At 40.0% G+C, this 25,484-nt stretch overlaps 1 protein-coding gene across 4 annotated transcripts in view; it reads right to left on the reverse strand.

The window, feature by feature from the left end:
- Nucleotides 1-25,484, reverse strand: part of BCAS3 (BCAS3 microtubule associated cell migration factor) — a 363,502-nt gene that overhangs the window by 221,436 nt on the left and 116,582 nt on the right. For all 4 annotated transcript variants that reach the window (XM_080629980.1, XM_080629979.1, XM_080629982.1 and 1 more), the window contains 2 exons: nt 22,642-22,906; nt 6,009-6,159 (listed from right to left, as the gene is read on the reverse strand). In XM_080629980.1, coding sequence (XP_080486106.1) covers nt 6,009-6,159; nt 22,642-22,906 — 416 coding nt within the window. The remainder of the gene's footprint in view (nt 1-6,008; nt 6,160-22,641; nt 22,907-25,484) is intronic.

Genomic DNA, 25,484 nt, shown 5'->3' on the forward strand with positions numbered 1-25,484 from the left:
TTTGCTGTTAAAAATCACCTGATGTAGAGCTTAATGCTTTTGGTCACTCAACAATTTATCTTCAGCATGATTTGATTTCTTTTCTGTTCAAGTATTTTGTACTGTGGATAGTTTTTACAGTGGTATCACACCCCATTAATTTCAGTGCATTTTTAAGGGCTATCTCCCTTGTTTTTTGCATCACCTTTCAAAAAGCCATCACCATACTGACCTTTTCATAAAATCTGAAAAGGAGGAATGGGAGCTAAATTTAGAGCTACTCATATGCTCAAGGCTTCTGTGATTCTCATTTGGGATATACCTTCATCCACAAAAATGCTGAAGAACTGACTCCAAGTTAAAGACCATTCTAATGGCCCAACAGAAGATGAGCCCAGCACTATTACACTGTTTAATGAGTTTTCTGCACAACTCATAGCAAATATAACTTCAAACCTAGAATGCATCTAGTATAGATTTGAAGAGTCATTGGAGAGTGTTTGAATCGGACTGGGAGCTTAGAATTTTTAAATCATGATCCTGGACGTTTTGGCAAGTTATTTTCCTCTCTGAAGCAGTTTTTCTATCTGCAAAAACAGCCAAAGACATGTAGCTGAGCTCATCGGAACATTTCAGAAGATAACATAGGCTTCCCCCCCGCCTCAAGCATAGTATATTGGTCAAGAGCATACTATGTTGACCTGATTATACTTCCAAATTAACAAATTCTCTATTTTAATTACAAATTGACCCAGGTGTTTTAATGGAAGGTTTTGTTTGTTTCTAAAATGGATACAAAATCTCATATCATAAAGAAAATAAAATTGCACTTTCAAAGACTACAGCAGTCTGAATAAAAAAGCCTTAAGTGTGAGAAAGACAACTTAGCATTTCCTTTCTGTTGACAAGAACTAGTTCCTTTTATGGCGGCTATTTTTCCCCCCCCCGATATTTATCTAAGCAATTCTTTTTCACTATTTCCTTCACGTAATATGAATGGTGTGCTAACGGAGAGAAAGAAAATTCACAAATTACAGGAGAAGCCAACCTTGAAAAGACAGTACCAGATGGCTGCGCTCAGTGACAGAAACAGAGCCATGCCAAGGCAAAAAAGTCGCTGAGGTTCCCCATTCTCACAGCTAGTGAGAAATTCCAAAGGAAAATTAATTACAAATCAAAATTCCAACAGAATTCATTTAATTTCTTATCTGATTCTGAGTTTTAGCCAACTGAAAACCGATTTTGTTTATCGTGTTTAATAAAAACTATTTAAGCCTTTAATAAACTGTGCAATACCCATCTACTGTAACCCTCATCGCTACATGTTGCCATAGCAAGAATCCTCTCACAGTGACACATGAACAAAACCTAGTGCAAATCACTGTATTTCATATCAAATACAAATCACTACAGTAGTTGCTTTATTATCAAAATGTATTATATAACCTAAGGTGACATAAGACATCTCTGAGAAATGTGCCAGAAAGAGAATGGCTTCAGCGTGCAGGAAAACTGACCTACTGCACTGGATTCTTTAGCTTGACTTTTAGGGCTTTTTCTTGACATTTTCAGTTACTTTTTCCTACTTAATTATATTATGACATCATGACTTTGCACTCTTTATTTTTGTTTGCTTCAGTAGTAGAACCTGGGATAAATTAAGCTGAGTCAAAACAAAACAAAGGGATGTCACTGATTTTCAGTACATATAATGTAAGCAATGAAAAACACTTGAATGATAAAATTGCATCACTTTACCTACTTTTTCCCTTCCTTACTGGGGGTGGGATGAAGGATGGGATGAAGAACGGGTAGAGTTTCATGCTTAAAAACACACTATCTAAATCTTCTGGATGGAAAAAAAGTAAGGCTTACTCCTTTTCCTGCAAGGTATGTTGGATGCCTGTTTTGACAAGACCCAAGTAATGCAGGTTACATCCTGGTGTTTCACCAAAGCTATAATGAATTTGGGAATGAAGTATGATACGAATATAATGACTATATCCCTTGAGAAAGTTAAAACAAATGCTGCTGTCAGAGAAACCAACTTTTACAATAGTTTTTCTTCTGGGAGAGTTGTATCTTTTATTTTCCTCCTTCTCACTGCACTACAGCGCATCTGTGCCTCCACATTGTTACAAACTGGAAACTTAACTAAAACTCATTCCACAAACACAAGGAAAGCTTATAAAGCTACTGCAACGCACAAAGCTGTCTTCTAACATATTCTGATTCACTGCCTTTTATAGACAAGCATGAGATAGATCATACAGCTCTTCCCCTTTCAAATCTATAAGTTCTTTGTAAATGAGCAATGAAGTAACCCATTCCCCAGAATTGAGAAGGAATTCAGCATTAACAGTAAAGTTTTCAGAGGGAAACTGAGGCACGGATATATAAGGACTTATTAAATCTGGCTCTCCTACTGCCTTACATCCCCCTAATCTTTAAAACATAAGATGCTTCCTTACTCATTAGTGTTAGAGTCCCTTTGGGAAAGCCTGTCTGCTCCTCAGAATGCGCTGACAGCACAAACTACAGGAAAGCAAGTCAATGGTATGACAAAATATAGGGACAAAAATTAAGTGCTTTGTGAAGGTGCGGAAACTACTATGAGAGACCTGAAAAAGGGAAGAAACAGAGAGCAGGGAGCAAGAAAATGATAGTGGTGGCAAGAAGGGCAGTAATGCCCTGAGATACTCAGTGCTGAGAATGGAAACTGTATTCAGAATAAGAGAGTTTAATGACTGATCAGAAAATGTTCCAAAATCTAAAAGTTTGAATGAAAAAGGGGAAAAAAGAATGCATCTGTGCTGAGCAGCACTGTAATGACCCAACCCCAGACTCTGGCCCTGCATTCCCATAGGGCTATAGTGAACACTTCTAAAAAATTTACTGCCATTCCACCTGTCAAGTAAAATGACATTCTCTGCAGCTCTGCTTGAGACAGATGATAGTAAGAGCCCTGATCAGTCCCTTCAGTGCCTGAAAAATATTTTGCTGTCTTGGATACTAGCAGAACAAAAACCAACTTGAGTTTCTAATTAATAAAAACTGCAAAAAATAATTAAGATATTTAGTATTAAAGACGCTTTTTACATGTCAAAAGCAAATAAAAGGGAAAAATCCAGAACTGATAAATCTGTGATATTCTTTTAGTCTTGCTTTTTACTTTTAGAAATATACTGCAACAGATTAAATTTTTAATTCTTTAAAAGTAGCAGTGACAGAAAAGAAACCTGCTTTGAGAGCCACTGAACAGTGACTGTAAAATCCAAGAGATCACGAGTTCATCTCCTTTTTCTGATCACTGCACAATCACAAGGTTAAGCAGCTGCTTCCAAAGAAGAGCCTTGTTTCCTTGGAGCGCTGCTTAAAGGTGCTGACCATGTAGGTGTAAATACATCTGTCTTTTGCCATTTGCAGTAATACATGCCTCCTACACTTCTCAAGAGTGAGGCAGATGGTCCCTGTCCTGTCTAAATATTACACTGTACAGACTTACATTGCTACGTGTTTCTAGAAATATGAGGGCAGATGTTAAATATGTTAAACACACGCTTTGCCCCCTGGGGGTTTAAGTTAAGGCTGCTGTCTCAATTTGGTCATTTTAGGCATGCCAGGCTTCTTGGATCCTAGGCATTCCTCTTAAATCCCTGCTTTATAAATACAGCTTTTCATGTTAATTTTGTGTACTTTCATCAAACATATTGGATGCAGAACAAATGAAGGAAGCTCTCAGCTTAGAATTACACATCTACAGAGGCTTCACTGAAAATCACGATTCTCATTCATGAAAACTCCATTTACACAGCAGGACATTTCCCATGACTGCTGTTTCCCCCCACCCCTTACATAAGCTTCACTGAGCAGTTTAATTCGTTTTAAAAATTACACAAAATATTAGGACTGGGATAGCTTGTGAATAGTAAAATATACTTAAAGAAAAGTATGAATATGAACATTTCTGAATATGTTAAAGATATTTAAGAACAAAACATAAAATAATGAAGACTTCATACATTTGTAATAGTTGTAGAAAAGCCTCCTGGTATCACCACAGCACTAAGGAAACAGCCCTTTCCAAGGCCATTGCATGAATTACTATTGTAAGCCAAGTGCTTTTTTCTCAAATCATCATGCTCACCATTGCTTCTATGACCAGACCTTTCCCCTGGCAGACCCTCAGACCGCTTTTTATTTTCTTTCTGCGCCTTACTACACCTAGTTCTAAATGTCTATTCCCTTTCTAGAAGTCTACCAACAGAGCCCAGAATTACATTTCTGCCCTTCTCTGACTGTACTCTTCAAGTCAGCTTTTTGATACTTTCCCTCTTTGAGGAACTGTAACTTCGTGCTTATCTCCATGCACACCAACATCTCCTTGACCCCACCTCCCTTCCTGTCCTCACTCAAGACCCCACCTTTCTATACCTTCAGAATTCACCTGATTGCTAGTGTAATCTTTTGCTCTCGCCTGCATTTCAATTGTAAGCAGGGAAAAAAAAAGAGCAAAAGTAAGCAACTGAAATGTATGTGTGGAATAAGTTAAACCACAACGTTATCCCCATACTGCTTCTTTACTGTTTCGTTAAGTTCCATTTACAATTATCTATGAAGTTCAGGAACTTATCTCCACCCAGCCTCTGTGCTTAGGGTAATCACATGTTTGTGGGTCACAATTTGGCTCAACAAGCCTAATAAAATTCCTGTTTACGGCAGCAAGAGCAGAACTGTATTGTTAGATAGACATACACATACGTATTTTGTGCACACATATGGAAGCTTCAGAAGGTCATCATGCATACTTAGTGCACTAAACAAAACAATACCAGATTTTACACAATGTCCTGAACACTCAAGCACAGAATATGGGAATTACTCAGGGAGAGAGGGAATATCCGTGTGCTCTCGCCTGAAAAACAATTCCCGGTTCACAAGACACAAGGTGAAATGCACCTCCCTGTCAGGGTTTCAGCAAGAAACCACTGAAGCTAGACAGTGCCTGCACCTATTTGGCAAAACACAGGAAAACATTATGAACCTGCAGGACTCTCAGTTGTTTTGCCCAGCCACATGCCATACTCGAGCTATTTGTATTTTAAAAATACAAAAGCTGTCTGTATGTGAACGGATCAGACTTTTGAGTAGAAATTATTCAGGATTTTTTTTTTTTTAAAAACAGGGAAAAAATAGAAAAAATTGAAATCATCACTCATTGGCTTTTTGTATTAATTTCAAAACCCAAAGATTTGGAATTTAGCAAAAGAAAAATTTCAACTGTTAAACAGTATCAATTAACTTACAACTGTGACACTTTAGGAAGCTCACAAAATCTTCTGTTATTATCACATACAGATATTTGGTAGAGCTTTAAGGAACAAATATTTTCAAGTGCCTTATCACGGCACAGGGGAAAGTACCAAAGTGCAGCTGGCTCAAAAATGAAAGTCCACACGTGAATTTCATAGTACAGAACAGGCACTTCAGTGGAAAAACAAGGTCAAGAAAACAGCCCGATTAAGTTTTGCCTTTCTGCTCAACCTGGTTTACTGTCTTTGCAGTTCTGATAGTCAAAAATCATTTCCGCTTGAAAAGTTTGGAAATCAAAATAAACAAACTTTAAGGAGAAAAAAAAAAATAAGAAAAAAGAAGAAAACTTCTAACCTATTCTGATTGAATACAGCTCTGCTTATGTTTCATACCAATTCCTGGTGTGAAACTTCTCCTGATGTCAGGAATTCTCCAGTATTTCCCATATGGTAGAAAATGACCCACCCCAATGAATATCCTGACTTTTTAGTGATTTGTTTTCAGGTTTTGTTTACTTATCTGATGTTGGTTTTCCTTTCTTGTTTCCTCTTCCCTTCCCAACCCTTCTGTCATTAAATTACTTATACTTCAAATTAAAATGAGGAATAAAACTACATTATCACTAGTAACACAAATTACTTCCATATTAATTATAAATAATATTTCCCTATAAATTATAAATAACAAATAAGAAAGGTTTTTGCAGATACACTTACCCTGTGCGTTTGGTGATGGTCCCTAATGTCATTGGCTGTTTGATTTGAGCAAGAGGCAACACCACAGTCAAACTTGGAAGAGGCAGGAGTCGAGGATTCCCAGGATTATTGTTAGTGAAGTTATTGTAAGTGTCTTGGCTGTTCAATTTACCTTAATGGGATGGAGACGTAACAAAACACGTTATTGGAACTTTTTCTTCATTTATCATTTCTAAAACTGCCTAAAAGAAGCCACTGCCAAAAGAAATAGAAGTTTAAAAAAAAAAAGGCAAAAAATAATGAGATCCTGTTATAAGCAAAAATTTATCTAACAGCCATCTCCATTTGAAGTAAAAAATAAATTACAATAGAAGCAGCAAATAGTTATTTTTCTATATGTGGGGATAAGGTCCCCTTCCATGGAAGGGAAATTATTTGTGCTGCTGCTGCTTGCCTGACAGTTTTGTTCACCAGAAAGTTTTCAAGTTCAATTTGAAGAACAAGCCCTGAATTCCAATTCTCTCTTTAGAAAAAAAGAGTATCTGGAAGCGAATTATTTTCCTAAAGTACCACATACAGTGTTGGTCATTGAAAGTCCTGAAAAGGTTGCTTTTATTGTCTCTACGGATAAAAGCACACATAATAGTAATCTGCTGAACTAAGACCAGAGGAAAATAACACGTAACTATATAAAATAAAGTCATGCCAAACTACACATAAAAACAAGAAAGTATCAAGAAAGTAACCAACTTCATTCAACAAAGAAGAAGAACAAAACAAACCATAGGTACTTTAAAAAGGAAGGGGAAAACATAACAAAAAGAAATCCCAACCACCCTAAATTTAGCTTGTTTCAAAGAGGTCTGTGCTGGATATACGCCCAGTTTAGATACGCTTTCTTACTTTCTGTATCATTCTGTAGTCACAACCTTTCATTCTTCAGTTAGAAAAGGAAACTAGCTACAAATTTCATGGACAGTAAAGAAAGAAATGTGAAGAAACCAAAGAAAGAAGTTAAACAAAAAAGGGGCCAGTCTGTTTATAACAGAATCAAAAGTACCTTAAATAGACAAGCAACTATGAATTAAAAGGTTTAGATCATTAACTTGTTTTTCTGTGTTCCTATAATGCTGTGAAACGCTGGCTTTGTTCTTAATCAAAAGGGAGCCATATTGGGAATTAGGTTCCTAAACAACCACCGCATTCTACATAGATATTATACAAATCCCAGGCCAAATCCATACAATCTGACTGAAGAGCAGCCACCTTTTTTCAAGGAAGAAAAACAGCACAGAAAAGGGTTTCTCACAGGAAGCTGCCTGAAAGGCTTTAATGGTACTTCAGATGGATTGAAAATAGGAAAAGGAAGGCGGAAAAATCTTAATGAATGTCTCATCATCCTAAAGACACTCAATGCTTCCTTTACCCTTCTTTTAATACTATATAACTGTAAGCTTAGGGGGTTTATTTGTTTTTTCTACAAAGTCCAAAGACCCCTGCATCTCAGAAAACACAATAACAAAAATGATGAAATTACAAAGTGTATTTTGTGCTAAGTATCTGGCCCGAACATTGGTCAATACATTTTAACAGAAACAGCAAGGCTTTAATGAAGAACAAGCCTACTGAAGTCTCAGAGAGCAGATTTCATTAATAGCAATTCTCCTGCACCAACTTTGAATAAAAAGAAACAGGAAAAGAGGAGAGGGAAGGGAAGGAAAGGGGAGGGGAGGGGGGGAACCAACAACCCAGCTCAGATTTAAATTTAAACTGAGATGCAATTAATTTTTTTAAGATTGGTTTCATAATGCTTTCTCAGTTCTTGTGAAAGGACTAGGAACAGTTTTCTGCATTGCTGTCTAATTAGTTACTGTTGCATGCAATCAAGGCCCTTCCAAGAGTGTTTCGCTTTCCTGTATTCTCCATGAGGCTATGCAGCAGACAGGGACAGTACCTACAGAGGGGGCTCCAAATGGCTGTAATTTGTTTTCCTTTACTTGTTAGGAATATAATTATTAACCATGAACTACTGAACCAAATGACTGTGTTCTAACAGTCCCCTCTCTCCCTTTCTCAAAGCACATTTAATTACTCAGTGCCCTCTGCCCTCAACATCATGTGGTTCTCCATATGCAAAACCTTCAGTTGATTCAATAGAATATTTGCATGCAGGGAAATGAGACGTTTACAGATCTCCTTCCTACAGAAGGATGAGCTGCTTTATTTTCATACAAGCTGGGGAATCCCAAGGCAGTTAAGGATGTTCAGAAAACTGGAGGATTAAGTCATCATGGCTTAGGAGGCTTTTATTAATTGTAGCAACACCCCCCTACAAATGCTTAGGCTCACACATAAGAAAACATGAAGTACACACAAAAATTGACTAACCTATACAGAGAGAACTGAAAATGTGTAAAAAGTAGGCTGAATAGGACCAAAATCTAAGATGATGATTCTTTAGAAAAAAACAAACATTCAGAGGTCAAGACTTTCCTTCTTAAATGCATACTTAATCCGATGTAAACAAACATCAATAAAAAACTAACTAAACCAGAGCTCATCATGCATGCACAGCACCTGGCAGCACAACCACAATTCAAAAATTCAGCTATGACAAAGGGAAAAGCTGTAAATACATAATATATAACCAATCTATAATTTCTGCAGCAACATCTAGCTGCTTAACTGCAAATAAATATAATTAAAAGTGATCTAGTCAAAAACTAAAAGTTGAAATGCTACAAAAAGGAGACAAATTATTTCTGACAGTAAAGCTTTTCTTGAAAATCTGACTACAGTAACATTAACACAGCGTGGCTGAGTAAAGTTAGAATCTTGCCTAACAGAAGAAATGCAAATTCTGCTGCCGTTTACACTGAATTATTTTTAGCCATTTTGATGATGGAAATGATCTATACTGTTATAACTTCATTGTATGTTGCCTCAGACCTATCAGAGAAGTACATGCTTGTTGTACTTGTTGATCCAGTAAATGCCCTCCATGACCAGGGCTGTTCCATCCATAAGCATGCAGCAAAAGCTGTATGCTACATTCTGTCTCATTTCATTGGGAAAAAATAATGCTACACATTATGTTTAATAAGTAATTTTAAACCCCCTTAAGTTTCTGATGTCCTGTTGTACCCATCCAGAAATTCAACAGTCACCCTCCATTCCTCCAGCCCTTTGAGGCAGGGAACTCTTCCTGCAAGCAAATGGGAGTTGCGTGTGCCCTGGACTGCTGTAACAGGCCAAAAGAGCACAAAGAATGCAGTCAAGCATCAACATTATTTCTACAGCTCAAGCAGTTGTTGATTCACTGTCAAAGCTTAAGCAACAAATAAGCCAAAGTTTAAGTCCACTAGAAATATCAAACATTTCTCATACAGCAGAATCCTGTACCCAAGTTACCTTGCTACATGTGGATGCCATATATTCATTCTTGCAAGGAAATACATATATTAATAAAGGATAAAGCCCTGGAATTACAGCTTCAATAAAGGAGCTTCACTTACTGATAATTTAACTTTAAATGCTAACTTGGTTGCACACTGACACACAGATCACATCCTATTGACTATTCAAGGAATACTTTCTATTACAACTAATTTAGAGAAAATTAAATGTCACCATCACAATTCCATGGCAAACATGCCTTCACAAGAACCAGCCTGAACATTTCCAGCAGAGCATTCTGAACGATGAGTCAGTCTGGTAATCACCCAGAGCATGAGTTTAACAGCCCTCAGGACCCCGGGCAAGGCAAGCCCTTTTGGTCAAGTATTTGTCTTTCCACAGGCTGCCATGAAAGAGATTTCCAGGTGACAGTTCAAGAGCTGTGCACAGAATACATTAAAGCCCAACCAGGCTGAGTTTTGTTTTCCCTGTGTGCATCAGCGAAAAGCCCATTTGCCTGCACTGCCTATCCAGCTTGGGCCACAGCTCAGGATGCTCGCAAAAAGCAGTGCTTCCATTATCTTTGCTCAAATATTACAGACTCAGGATCCAAATTCTTGATCACAACTAAAGCCAAGTCAAAAACCTCCTTCAGATAATCCTCATTCAGCCTTTTGGAGTCCCACTGGAGAAAAATGAAAGAAAAAATGTCCTACGTCTCAACTTAAGCTCCTGGCAAATCTCTAATTTTACTAAGGGACTTGGGAAAAGCTGAGGATGTCATGGTTCTGGTGGTCTGACAGCAGAAGTTTATTTACAAGTGCAGCATTATATTGGAATAAACGTTGCATACTGAAACATCAAAAATGTGATCAGTTAGTTCTGCCTTTGTACCTGTCTGATTACAGTTTACAACGAAACCGCCATCGTATCACCCACCCAAAAGCCATGAGCCATGCTTCTCCAGACCTTTTATTCCACATACAGTCCAAGGAAAAATGGATTAAGTTGAGGATAAAAGTGAAGAAAGAAAACAACAATGGGCTTTGTTGTCAGATGGAGGGAGCGGCTGCCCGGCCTGCCTGGCCAGGGTGTATTCCCAAGCCAGCCATCATTAACAGACTCACTTCCACCGAGAAAAAAGGGAGGCCTGAAAGCGCCGGACAAAAGAAATCCCAGCAGACAAAGAAAAAACAAATTAAAAGCACCATTATAAAACACAGATGCTACAAGGAAAATAAACTTCACAAGATTTACTGGTTTTTGACAAAGCTGGACATCTGTGGAAAAGACATCAGGAGCAGCTCTCAGGTACAGTCGGGCCAGGCTTGTGGCCTCACTGCTTCGGCCTCACCTCCATCCTCCTAACCACAGCCCATGGCTGGTGACCAGCTACACCACCTCCTGCTCCAAGCTATGTCAGAGTCCCTCTTCAGTGTCCACGTACCTGCACAACTCTGACTTATGGACAGCTACAGCTTTTATTTACAATTATTTTATTTACAATCATTGTTAAACCTATAAAATACTCTTAAGGCTTAAATGTGAGGTTTAAACATTTGATCAAAACACACCTTTCTAAGTTTTTGAAGTATAATTTTGGATATGAAAGGAAAGCTACACCAAGGGGAAAACGAGCCAGACTTGAGAGCTTGTAACACTGTCTAAAAAGCATTCAATCAACTGAAAGCAATTAATACAGTAAACTTGTCCTCTTCTGATCAACTAAGAGCCTTGATGAATTCAGGCCAGGTTTCAAATTGGTCAGCATTTGAACAGAGTACTTCAGGGCACTACTGTCAGAGATCATCTTTGAGGAGAGAGAAGAAAAAACATCCTGATCTTTGCAACTACTAATGACATAATCCTACATCAAAATGCAGCACAGCAGATACATTCCTGCCAGCCCCAAGGAGATCATCTGTGAACACAGTGCAATGCAGCCAGTGTTGCACAAAGAGACTTTACCGGATCCTGGAAGAATTATGGGGATGCAGCCCCACGGATCGCTCTACTCTTACTTTGCCCTTCTCTTTACTCCAGGCATAGCACCATGTTAATGTGGCCAAATCGCTTCTCTCCTGTTTTAAACGTAGCTCTAATATATTGGTACCACTCCATCAGACAGAACTCGGTAACCCACAACCGAGCTTAAAACCAAACCTACACCCTAACACCTATGGGATGCAAACACCAACTTATCCCCAAACGGAAATTAAATCACTTTAGCCAGTAAATTTCCCTGGCAGTGTCAGTTGTGCATGGCACGTCTCGCTGTTCAAGAGTTGTGGGATCCTCTTTTGCATAGACAAATTCCACCCTATTAGTGAGCAAAGCAAATAGGACTTGGCCCAGACAAATCTTCTGGTAGGAAAGTAATGATCATAAGGATTTTAGTTTCTCGATACACTTTACATGAAAAACTAAAGTGGTATTGAGCACCTCTCAGCCTCATAATAAAATGATTCTATGTTGGGGTTTTTTCCATTTTTCTTCCATTACTCCAATATGAAAAGCTTAGTAATGCATTGTCATTAAAATTCAAAACCCACTTGATTAGCTTTTATATCTTACAGTCTTTAACAGACTACATTTCAAAGTGCACCATGTAGTCTACTGACATTAACACTACACATAAACATCTATAATTTGGTAAATAAATACGCAGTAACTCCAGGCTATGCAGTCATGTAGAGGCTGAGTTACACGAAAAGGAACTGTGTTTGGCCATTATTTCTGTTTAGTGTAATACTGAAGACTCCTCAGCTAAACATTCACTAATCGTATAATGCGAGGGAAATAAAATCTTTTCTAACTGGCAGACAAAAAATAGCAGGAAAAACAGAAGTGTCATAGATGTGATGGTTTATTTTGCTTTGCTTTTATTCAATACAAAAAGTTTCCCGGATGAGAATGGAAAGCTTCCCAGCTTCAGTTCCAAGACTTTCACCCTCGTTTCTGACCTTTTCTCAGACATGTTCCAGTATAATCTGTAATCTACTACAGTCGGAAGAGGAAAACAGCAGCGCCCTGGTGAGAAACACTGCCTTGTGACCTGAGCAGAGAACCCTGCGGAAGCAGTGCTGGCTCACAGAAGTCATTTGGAAGAGCCTGACAGACAAACTCAATAGTGTCCCAAGAAACACACTCACCACCACAAGCGCTAATTACTGCTGAAAGTGGGCTTTTTCTTTTATGTTTTATCAGTCAAACATGTTTTATCTTTCCTTGTGAAATGCTACACACTTTCCTAAAAAAAGTCAGGAAACTAATTATTTTAGTTAATGACTGCTTCCAAATTAAAATTAGATTGCAATTTCCTTCAATTGTATCCTATCAAAATTAGACCCACTTCACACCCTAACCAGCAATATTTCCAATACAATTAGACCCACTGAAGGAAGAATATTACGCATTAGCTACAGCATGTATATGCATATGATCTAGCTACCTAGACCAATTTTTTCTCTCAGCTAAACTGGTACAAGTCCAAAACCTAGCACTAACTTGATTCCACTGAAATGGATGGAAGAAAATACTGCAGTCAGCAGTTTTCATGTTTAAAACCGCTCAATATTGAACTTTTGAAAAAAAACCTGCCCTAAATCTCATGACTGTCCTAAGAAAGCAGAACTTTCTCTCTATTTGTATCCAGGCAAGTCATATGACAGTGACAGGCAAGCTCCTCAGTCAGAATACTCTGCTGAGACATGCAAGCGCCAGCCCAAGTGTCTCAGCCACTGTTGAGACAGAGTCCTCTGCCCTCTCACCCGAGCTTCTTGAACTCCAGCTCTTCCAAATGCTTGTCAGCATCATCCACTCAAAATCTGAACATCACTTCCTAATATTCCTTTCCTCCTTCTGAAGTTTTTCTTACTTCTACTATCTTCGGTTTCAAAAATTTTGTTCCCAGTTATAAAGCATCCCACTGATAACCTGAAAATCTCCTCTTGTCCTTGGCAAAGTCAGAAGATGGAAGGAACTGCCCGTTACCTCTACCTGGCCTAAGATAGATGACAAGATAACAGTTCAAACCTCAAGCTCTAACTGGGATTTGAACCTGTCATTTACTTATACAATTAGTGATGGACAGCTGGCCATTTCACCTACCTCTGTGTGTATTTCTTCTTTTTCTGCATGGAAAAGAAATTACATTGACAGTCCAGAAGAATCAAAAAGGAGAGGAAGCTACTTCTGCCAGAACAGCAGCAGTGTCCTGGGCCCCATCGCACCTCTCAGCAGCAGCTGTGAGGACATCCACAGTGTTAACTGCCTCGTGTAAAACACATCTCCTTGAAAATCTGATACAAATGTCTGCTTCTTTCCTTACTGTTTTCCCTCCTCATTTTTACCAGTTTGCTATGATAAAGTTCCTCAAAGAGCTGCACAACAAAGTGCCTTGAAGCATTTCCTTGGAAAACAACCCCCCCCCCCTTCATACACAAACACACACACACAAGTCTGGCATAATAATCATCTTTCAGAACTTATTTAACTAAAAATATTGTTGGTGCAAAGCTCAAGTCCATTTATGGGCAAAATTCGAAGTAACAACAACAACAAGACGTGTTTGCCAGCTGTTGGCTCCAGGCTTTGCACAGCCATAAAGCAGGCAACAGCAGTAACACTTCAGCTGGTCTGCTCCAGATGGTGGGTACCAGCAGAATCAGCCAAACTGGCCTTTCTGCTCTCAAGCCATCTCCAGCGAACACCAGCCACAGGCAGGGGGGTGCAGGCATTGCTATTCTATTTGGACCTGTTCTTGTATTTTCAACTCTTCACAAATTAAAGGACTGCAAGATTAGTTTCTTGTAAATACTATAGGTATAACCATGGAACTATTTTGCAAACAGATGCGAAGGTGCACTGCCCACTCTCCCCAGCACATGGCCATAAGCAAGCTCTGGACCAAATGCTGTGGCTGTAGCTACCAAAGAACTAGACTTGAGTTTGCAGACTCTTCAAGGGAAGAACTATGTGAGTTCAGACTTAACAGGCGACTAATGAGGTTATCGTACAGGCAGCTTCTAGGCAAAGTGCAGAGGCTCTGTTACTCCAATTTCTTGCACATGGGAATTTTACTAACACTGTCTGCTGGTGAATGATGAAACGCTTGAGAAAACAAGTATTCACTACTACTGCTCCTTGTCATGCCAATCAATCATAATTCATATCAACACGGTCCTGAACTCAAAGCTTTCTTTCAGGGATGACTCTGAGATGCTTCAGCACTGTGAACACACTTCTCTTCCAATGATACAGAAGAAAATGATCTTTGGAAACTTAATTTGTTTGGGCAAACACAGTCAGAAAAACTGGTCAGCTCATCTTAAGAAACTGCAAAATGACTGGTCTGGGAATTTCTAAAGGACACCTCTACAGCTGTGTTGGGTGAGGAGATAGGGAAAGTTTAATAGCAGCCCGTTACCCAAAGGTCTTAGCTAATTAGAATGTAGTATTGACAATAAACTACATCTTAACATATTTGTGGCTTCACCCTCACCTTTTTACCTATGCCTTATTTTCCCTTGCTCTAGCTGGAAAAATTAGCACAAGGATTTTAGCATCTGAATTCAACCTGGGTTGAATACACAGTATTTATCCCAAGCTATGTGAATAAAAAAGTGCCTCAAGAACTGCTGCATATGAGAACCTGACAATAATATCCATGGGTAATTATAACAAATGGCTTGTCTGAAACACCCATAGAATGGAAACTGAAATAAAGCATAGCAATCTCTCTCCCTCTTCCACCCACCACACACCCTCAGCAGCCCTGCTCTTTTACCCATGACCGTTAAGGATGTTTTCTGGCTCTGTGACAGCATCGTGACTCAGGTCATGAGAAGTGTCAAAGATGCATTTCCTTGAGATGGGAAAAAGCAACTGATTTTAACAGCCCAAAAGACTAAGCAAAAAGAATAAGCCCAATCAGCATATTTAAGGGTAAAGATAAACCTTTTAAAAGATACAAGTATATCTTATTTCCAATCTTTATGCTTACGTTTCTTTCCATAAAGTGTTTACATTTTTTCAGACTACCAAAAATGCAGTTGATTTAAATGCCTGACTTAAGAATAATAAACTGAAACAAATAAACAAGGGCAGCACCCATTTACTGCATAATCAATCACCAATCATCTACACAGGCAATCTGATTCAAGCACCGGGGATCAGCCCTGGATTCCCTTTCAGCAATGGCTGTGCCCCAGACTACTCACTGACAGGGGAAGCAGAAGGTGTTTGGGCTTAAACTCAGAAGGTTCATCAGATAAAAGGATTGTTCCCACCAGTTTTTGTCCCATTCCTTTCCCTTTCTGGTTACTGACACAGACCTTCACATGCTTTCACCTTCCTTCATGCCAAACCTTACTTGTCATACAACACCTTCAATACTTAAACCTCCTCCTTCAGCTGATACTGTCTCTTGAAAAACTCTAGATTCCACTTTCTCACCTTCTGACCAAACATATTACAGGCTTGTATCAGGTGAGCAAAGCTACTTCTTGTCATTTCACTGATCACATCGCCCTCAGGCCACTTACATTTCTTGACCCACCAACAAATTTGTGGACCACGCTGTCTCCCCTCCACTAGACCTCTCTTCTCCTGACATAATCCCAGCCTTTCCACTCTTGTGCTCTGGAAACAAGCACTGTCAGGAAACTTCCTGCATCACTCCTTCAGTGACCAGCTCTTTTCTGCTGGTTTATTTCAAAGCTCAGTCTTAGTGACTGCCTTTATGCTGATCACACACACTTATTTCTCCTGAAAACACCCCTCAGCTCTATACATGTGTACCTAGTCCTCTGCACAGATACACAAAGCATACTGAGAAGCTGTAAAGCAACTGAGCACATTCCTTCTTGTGCATCACTATTATCACTATTTATCAATTTCTAATTGCCAACTCCATGATCCTATCAAAACCGCTGCATAATCTGCAGGATATTTACTTTCTCACGCTGTACGAGAAGAAAATACACTGGCTTGGCTTTTACATTCCTGGTGAGATTTGGAGATGGAAAAACATCCTCTTATTTTAAGTTGGGAGGAAGCAATGGATGGAACAACTGAAACAACAGAATCCCCAAATGCCATTTTATTAAGCTATTTTCAGAGAAACACTTAAAAATCCAGTTACCCCTTCTCCTTGGGCTCCCTCCGTACACGCCTCTGGCGCATCAACACTTGACCCTACAGAAATTCTCTTTGGTTTGATGTTACCAGGACTGAAATCATCCATCTTGACAGGAAAACTTCAGTGGGACGCTCACATCTGTGGTAATCCAACTCCTCTCCACCTTCCACCCTGCTTTCACCTCGCGATCCATCTCTGACATCGCGGTCTCCTGTGCACTACCTATTACTTCCCCTCCGCCTGCCTACCCACAATCTTTCTGAACCAGTTTGCTTTGACCGCTGCCATGGCATTTGCTGTGCTAAATCACTCAGTCATAGATTTTTACACTTCATATCTCAAGAACTGCAATTCCCCTCTGATATCAGCCTCCTCCAATTTTCAATTTATCTGGAATTCTTGCGACTCCTTTTCCAAATATAAAGGCAAACAGACGTTTGCCCCAGTCTCAGATCTACGCTGTTTACACAAGCTCCACTTCTAAAACACTTTATGTACAGACACGAACTTCCCTTGTGACAGAATTTATCAGTCTACTTCCCTACTTATCTGAAGGGAATGGATCTTCCCCTTCCTCTTCAGAAACTATCCAAAATATACCACCCACTTCTTTCACTCCACTGATTCTCCAGCCATTAAGAAGGAAAAAAAAAAAAAAAAGAAAAAAGAGAAAAAAAGGAAAAAAAAAAAGGGGGGGGGGGACGACGGGGACACACGACACGGAATGACACAGCTAAACCCACAGCTCATTTCCAAGCAGTAAGATCTGCCCATTTCCCAAACTGGTGCTTTCGAGCTGTTTGTACCTCTCACGTGTGACCATGAAACTCCCTCCAGGTAAATTATTATTTATTTCCCCCTAATAGGCATAAACTCGTGAAGAGAAACTTCAAATGAGAGTGTGAGATCAAGAGCAATCGCTACGTGTTTTAAGGCAGCCGGCTGCACAGGGGTTACCTCACGACCGTGAGGTAAATTCTCCCTCCATTAACCAAAAGGAAGGTCCGTTCTCCTTACCCCTCTTTGCCAAGTGTTTTACACCGCGATGAAACAACCAGCAGCTCCCTCGCGAGTCCGTGAGGAGCCGCGGGTGCGAGGGAAGCGTTCTCCCAGCTGGAATAAGCGCTGCTAACAGCGCCCCGGCAGCGGCCGCGGCCCCGGCCCCTTCCCCGCTCCCCTCAGAGGCGCGGCACGGCGGGGGGAGGGCGCCCCCTGCAGGCTGCCGCCGATCACCACCGCTCAGGGCTGGGGTGGAAAAAGGGAGTTTTGGTCAAATTTAGACACCCAGGAGAAGCGGGAATAGGGATGACGGGGAAGTAGGTTTCAATAAGACGTGATGCTGTGGAAGAGCAATGCGGTTAAACACAGCGGAGCACTAAACGGACATTAAAAAGAAATAATCAAACAACCTATTCTGCAGCTTGCTGTATTATTCTATACCTCTACAAAAACTATTTTCTGCCGGGAGAGGCTCCAGTTAACCCAGGGGAAAAGTAAAGCTTCACAGAGACTTTTAAAGCGAGTGTTTTGGTGTTTACAGCGCCAGCTCTGGAGCTAAGCTTTGGGAGGGAGCTGCCCTCCAGTGCTTTACGTTCCCATACAGTTAATTTTCTTTGAAACTATTTTTGTCCGCCTCTCTCCAAATAGGTGGTTTCTTAAGTGAGTGTTACTTAAAGGAAACCAATCTGTTTTTCAGGAAGGGCTGATGATGTCAGTCCTTTCAACTCTGCTTTCCCATAAGAATTCTTCTAGTAAAAGGAGTTTCACTCTGGGAAATAGTGAAAACTAAGGGGAAAATATTCAAAGCATCTCAGGCTGCATGTTCATCAAACTTCTAGGTTTACACTTGGGTTTTAATCGTGGTGTGAATGTCACAAATGAGGGGAAAGTGAGAGAAGCCCTTTTGGGTTTTAGAGTTACAAAAGTATTTGCAATGAAAAAATGTGCGATACTAAAATATTCCTAAAGAGCTAAACACACGTCTGAATGCAATACACACAGAATGTGGTTTTTCATAGTTCTAAATTTATGTGCTCCATTTCAGCATAGGTATTAAATCTGAAACAGAACCGCTGCGTATTATGAACAGGAAAACTACAGCCAAACAAATACTTCAACCCCCAACAAAATGACAAGAGAAATTCAGAGAGTATCGTATTATTATTGACTGGTTTTAGGAGGTGTGGATGTGTAGCTATGGGTCCAATGTGTGCTTATTTACTCTATTATTGTTCTGATACTGGAAATCCCTGCAGCCAGCAACAGAAAAAACCTCCGAGCAGAGCCAGAGCGGCTTTAACTTATGGGTGGTTCAAGAACTAATGATAGTACCAGACTGTAAATTTTCATTTGCAGAATAAAAATAATAAGAGTTATATAAAGCTTTCAATCTTCCAAGAAAAGCATTCAATTTTTACAGCCAAACGCTCCTTGCTATTCACATACAGGTCCTGATGATAACGTTGGATACGTCTGCATTATCAAAAGCATAGTTTGAACTACTCACTCATTAACCCACCCTGCCTACCTGTGAGACAGGTAAGTACCACAAACCCCATTCTAGACAAGTAAAAAGGTCACATCAGGCCGTATATTACCCTAATGTTTAGCCCCACAACCAACTGATGTCGTAACAGTCTTACAATAGTAAAAGCCCATAAAAGGATCCCAACCTAACTCCGATATTACTGACAACACACTCTGGCAATCCAACGGAATGACAAAAACACAATGTCACTGGATTAACAGGCACAACAGCCCAAACAAAATCTGTGCTAGCTCTCAAAGGTGCAAAGGAACTATCTCTTTATCATCCTCTACAGTTTACTTCATTCTGCTAAAAAGAACAAAGCCGAACTTTGATTCATTTGGAAATGAAGTCATCCCCACCCCTAGTAAAGGCTTACATCGCGTGGGTAAACAGTTCCTAGGGTACTCTGAACAAAAAGTAAACAGATTGCCCTGCTACTATATACATAGCAAACAGTTTAATTTTGAAACGAGAGTTAAAAAACATGCGAGAAAAATACCACAGAGCCTGAACTCTGAAAATATTTACAAGAACAAAAGCTAATCACAAGTTAACATCAATAGGTTACAATGGCTCATCAAAAAAGAAGACAACAAGCAAGGGCTTTGCTCACAGAAGTCCAGTCTCTTGGCCTCAGGTTGGAGCAATGCTATTGTAACGTGAAAGAAATATTTGCAGAAGGATTAACAGCAGTTTCTCTTTCATAGTTTTAGGGTTTATTGAAACTTTTCCGGATTGCAAAGCACAGAAGAGGAAAACCATGATGACACCAGAACACTCTCCAGAGATAAAACCAGTTTATCATAGTCTGCTCTGAAGATCGGTCACTTGATCAACAATTTGTCCCAGTGCAACAGTCCTCTTCAGGACATGATTTTTGGGTTTATTTCCATTATAAGCCAGTGCACTTAGCGCGAAGACTGACGAAACAGTTACTCTTCTTAAATAAAACTACAGAATCCAAGTAATTCCACACACAGGGAACACAGAGATTACTCTTCCTGTTACACAACAGAAAGCTGAGAGACAAAATCAGCTGCATAAAACTGACCCAAGGGTCACAGAGCAAGCTGAAAGTAAAGCAAAGAATCAAACCCAGAACTGCTCTGTTCTGAGTACTAGCCTACACTCCTGTCACCAGACTGCCGTAATTCCTCCACAGGACAATAATATAACATTCTAATATGATAAAGAGCTGTTACAATCTGAGTAAACCCATCTTAGCTCACTCATCAGAATAATCACCGCTCTCTGGCTAATCCAGCTGCCACACACGTACACAAAACCCCTCCACTGAAAGTCACTGTGAACTTCAGGGGTTTTCTTCCCAAGCTGAGGATAAATAGCTTGTTGTAAAAGGCATACGCTATGGTTCAATATCCTGCCTGCCTCCGGCCGGGTAACCTGAAAGATTACTGAAAGTAAAAAGCAGCAATAATAGTCCTAAAAGCATTACAATATTTTACCAAATGGATTATTTTAAACCAAACTAGTGTTTGGGTTGTTTTCCAAAGATTTTAAGGCAACTCCGCTAACACTTCTGTTTAATCTCCTCAAATTTCTCATAGGATATTTTCATATGAAGGTTTGCAAGCTACCAACAGAGTCTTTGCATGCATCCAACTTCAAGCTCTTTGACACTGTGAGAAAGTGATGAGCACAACGTGTGTGAAGTTCTTCAGAAACTGAAACTACTTTTCAGCCTTCTCATGGAGCTAATGGCTTAAACAGCACTCATTTTTACACACTGATGACTGCACAAAGATCTTGGGGGGGGGGAAATCTGATTTATTTATGATATCTCAAGACAGGCATTTGAAAACTGAAACTGTAAAACTCTTGGGACACTCCCACAAATGCTTCTCCCTTTCTCTGAGTAACTCATCCATGCATGTCTTTCTCCCACCTACAAAATCTGTCCAGCAATGAGAATGTTAGAGCAAATGAAATTGCTGTTTCTTGGGTTGGAGAAAAGTGTCAAATCTATTCAGAACTTCAAATGTACCTAAGAGCACTGTAAAGCCAACAACTCACTGCAATTTCCCTTGACACAAACCAGAATTGGTTAGATGAAAGCTACACAAATTGATAGTTCCTTCCTTCCCCATACGTGATGTCAGCAGTTAGAAGAGATTGGATGTGCCACATAAACCTTTACAGCACTTCCCAGCCTGTTTCAAGCCTTACAGGCTAAGCTGCTGTACAACGATGTGACAGAAGAAAGTAAAATGGTAGATACCCAAATATCTCTGAGGAGCAGGAAACTACAGATCGCATTTTGGGTGCCTTCCAGTGGCTCCAGGCAGAAGAGCATGGCTCCAGAACAGCACTGCAGAAAACTACATTTAGAAAAGTCCAAAGAAAGAAGAAAATAGAAAGGCTTCTTCTGGGACAAGTCTGGTTCCCTTCATAATCAACAAGTCATAGCAATGTTCCTTTGATTCAGAAATCCAACAAAGGTTCTCTCTATGGCAGTTGACTCTCTGTCTTTGTTGTCGACTATAACAGCACATAGTTGGGCTTTCACAAGCACTTCTAATCCTACTCATAATTAGGGAAGAGGGACTGTTCTTGGCCGTTTTTAATACTCTCAGACTGGAAAAGGGTGGCTCTCCATACCAAACTGCTATTTAAACTTTCACTTCAATGGAAGCTGTGACTTACTCTTAATAGAAAGGAGGGGCAAGGATGCAGCAAATCCTGAATCCAAACAAAGCAGCTTCTAGTACAGACCTCATGAAAGCGAAGGGCAAAAAGAACGGCAAAGACGAAACTGATGAAGCTGGGACAATGATGATATTTGAACCTTATTTAGAGGCTCTCCTTCCTGTCCTTTGAGTTTCTCCAAAGCATATCCACCCCAGGGCTAGGATGTACAGGTCTGTGAGGTTACTTCTCACATTGCTCACACACGCATATAAAAGTGGACAAAAATCTAAGCCATCAACTTCACATTGCCTAGTTTCCACATTTCTCCTCAAACAGTATTTATTGTGGATACCCAAATGGACTTCATGATCATCAAGACTGATGAGCAATGAGAACTTCAGATAACTGCTTTTGAATATAGACCAGATTAATGACCATGTGCTAGATGGAAACAAAACTTGAAACCCAAAGACTTCAAAACCTTCAGTTTAGAGTGGAAATTATTAACACAGCTGTGATAGCAGAGTTTACTCAAGTTGCATAACTAGAACTATCTTTCTGAAGTATTTATACCTTGCCTCCGCATACATTACTTATTTTTGCACAATACCTGCAGCATCTTCTTTAATGGAACTCATTTTTTAGTGGCACAAACTACACGAGCAGATAGAATGAACCAAATAAATTCTTGTAATCTCTGGTAAAATCAACTGTTAGCAAATACTACTGAAACCTGAAGCTGGAAGACCATGAAGATCTTTAGGCCAGCATCTGCAAAGGTATAGAGGAACCAAATCTTTTTGAGTCAGGCAGCTACACAGCACGTACTGGAACACCTTAGAGGACACGGGCACTAATGACAAGGGAATAGGGAAACCAAGGGAATAGGTTTCTTGACCATGTAAGGGAAAGGAAAAGAGTCAAAAAAAGAGATTTACCATGGAGCGGTGAGCCAGAGGGGCTGCTTGACAGGCCTGGAACAGGGCTACAGCGTCCTCCTTGCTTAGATGTCAGCTCTTGCTCGATCTCTTCCAACCCTGCACTCTTCTGGAATCGGCTCATGCGATTTACCACCCGGGGTGACATGTGTGTTCGCACACAGGGCTGGCCGCCATAAGGATTGATAGGAAAAACATGGGAAGTGCCCCGAAGTGTGCTGACCACAACCCAGCGGCAGTCATGGCTGAAGGAGATATCCTGTACCTAGAAAACAGGGGAGTGAAATGGGAAGGCAGTCACCAATGTACATGTATCTAACAAAGGAAACAGACAATCATGTTTTACACAAACACAAATCTTAATTGGAAATACGAATAAAACCCTCTAAGTTTAGGCAACAACTTGAATTTCTGCATATATACCGATGAACTGGGTATATATTCAGCATATGTTTTAAGCTGCACTATAATATCCAGTTCCAAATTGTGTGTACTTTGCAAAATACTCTGGGATTTTTCTTTTCAACAGGCCTGAACTTCTGGAAACAAACCCTGCTGCAAAGCACCGCAGAAAGCCACGATTTTCAACTGGAATTTAGTTCTGAAAAGAGTTGGGAAATCGTTTCAATTACCTCTTCTGTTATTTGCTCCTTTCATTTTTGGCGATTACCCAAAAAGGGAAAAGGGAAGGACGAGAAGAAGAGAGAGATCTCATCACTAGGCCTGATTTTGACAAATACTGGCACTCAAAACTGTATTTTTCGTCAACAGAAATACCACGTCCTATGCAAGTTAACAAACCAAAAATCGACGGCCAGTACTTTCAGGAGCTGTCTGTAACGGTCTCTGATCTTGCTACTGTCAGTGTATCCCTCCCTCAGCGGAACTACCATTCACCCAGGTACCCCTGGACCTGTGTGTGCTCGTCTTTGGATTTAGAATTTTGTCGAGAAAAAAAATGACCAACTTTGGCCATGTCTCTCTATAAACCCACTCCACTGTACACATAATATTTATTAATCAGCTATTAAAGTCCCAGTAAAGACCCCAGCTGGATTTCTTCTTACGCAGACAGGTGCTTACCCACCACTTGAGAAACACAAGTCTTACTTTAGCTTAAAACTGCCAGTCTTGAAGCAAATATAAAACTACAGGTAAATAGTTTCTACTGCAGTTAGTCACTGCACAGATCCCAGATACAAAGTCCAGAAGGATTTAATTCTCTTTTAAGTGTGCTTTACACAACGCTTTGATGGAAAGCAAATTCTTGTTCCTGAAGGAATGCTTTAAAAGAGAGATTAAAGTTTGTTTCCAACCCTGTACTGGCAGACAACTCAAGAAAACAAGCAGTCTGGGTTCAACTGATTTATCATAGAAAACAAATCCTAAACCAACTCTCCTAAAAATGTTTTTAAAGGTAAAAGCTGACTAAAAAGAACCACGTACGCAAGTGGGATTTAACATGGCAAACAAACATATAGACGAAGGATTAGCTTTCATTATATTATTAAACAGCATAAACTAAATAAAATTCTTTCAGATTTCACTGAAGGCAGCTTTACAATACACCAGGTACTCAAACTGGAGTAAATACTGATAACATCTTGACAAATATTCCAGAAATGCACTCCAGCTATTCCAGACAAAAGCAGCAAATATTCATCAAAGTGCGAGTTTCCAACTGAGCCCCGAAGCCTTTGAGATAAAACAAGGATTTAAGTCCTGTGACTTGTGACAAGGTATCTGGCTGACAGACTGTCACGACACAAAATGCTTCATCGACATTACACAGATAAACTAAAACACAGTGCTACACACCTGCGCTTTTCAAGCGGGGTGACATATCCAAATGATCTGCTAATGATACAGCCAAACAACCTCCCCAGAACCTGACAGCTTCGGCACTTTCAGTGATTCTGGTATCACTGACATCGAGTCACAGCACTTAGAGCTCCTAGTTTGCCTACAAAGTGTTTCACCTTAATAGATTGCTCAAAAAGGATTAGAGACCCCACAGGGATTAACAAGAGCCAGAAAACGAAACCCCAAAGCGTGGAGTCAGAGAAAAACTATGGCACCAAGAGTATTTCACTTGCTGTTTAAAGAGGCAATTTCTCCTGGTCAAAATCAAACCTAAGAACTCAATACAAACTGCCATTCTCAGTTACAACAGAAAGAGCCCCAATATAATAAAATCATTAAGGCTGTTGGATTACCACTCCAATCCCATCCAAGGCCCTGTTTTCTAATTTCTAACAATGCAAAGGAGGGCTGTGCCTGTAGTGACATGTGGCCCCTCTGGACACATCTCTCTTTCCGAATATTTGGTATTTGTTTTAGATCCAGCTTTAAATTCCCTTCCTGATTTCTAAGAGCATCTATCCGTCCCAGCCTCAAGAAAACAGCTTTTCTCCTCCTTCTTCTCCACTGTTCTGCTCACTCAGTCTGTAACTCCAACATAGTTTTACCTGTCTTGTTCAGCTGGTTCATGCTCCTTGCACAAGTGCAGCTCTAGAAGGGACTTCAGTCTAGGGACACAGTTCTCCCTGTGAACTGACCAATTTGGGCTGTATTTGAAGGACAGGCTCAGGCTGCCTGTGCCTCTTCAATCTCTTCCTCCTGCCCTTCAGCTGATTTCACAGCCAAACTCTTTAAATCACTGCTTTCACTCACATCTGTCACATACCCTCTCTTACCTTATGTTATTTGGTAGAGAACTTTTAGAGGATGTTTCTATGAGATGACAGAGAAAAAAAAAAACCATATCTCCCTACTGCCTAACAGACGTGTGTGTTTCTACATGAACACTCAGTTGTCAGTATGCATCCTTACGATTTTATGTT

The sequence above is a fragment of the Psittacula echo genome (assembly GCF_963264785.1).
Source record: "Psittacula echo genome assembly, chromosome: 15".
Taxonomy (NCBI): domain Eukaryota; kingdom Metazoa; phylum Chordata; class Aves; order Psittaciformes; family Psittacidae; genus Psittacula; species Psittacula echo.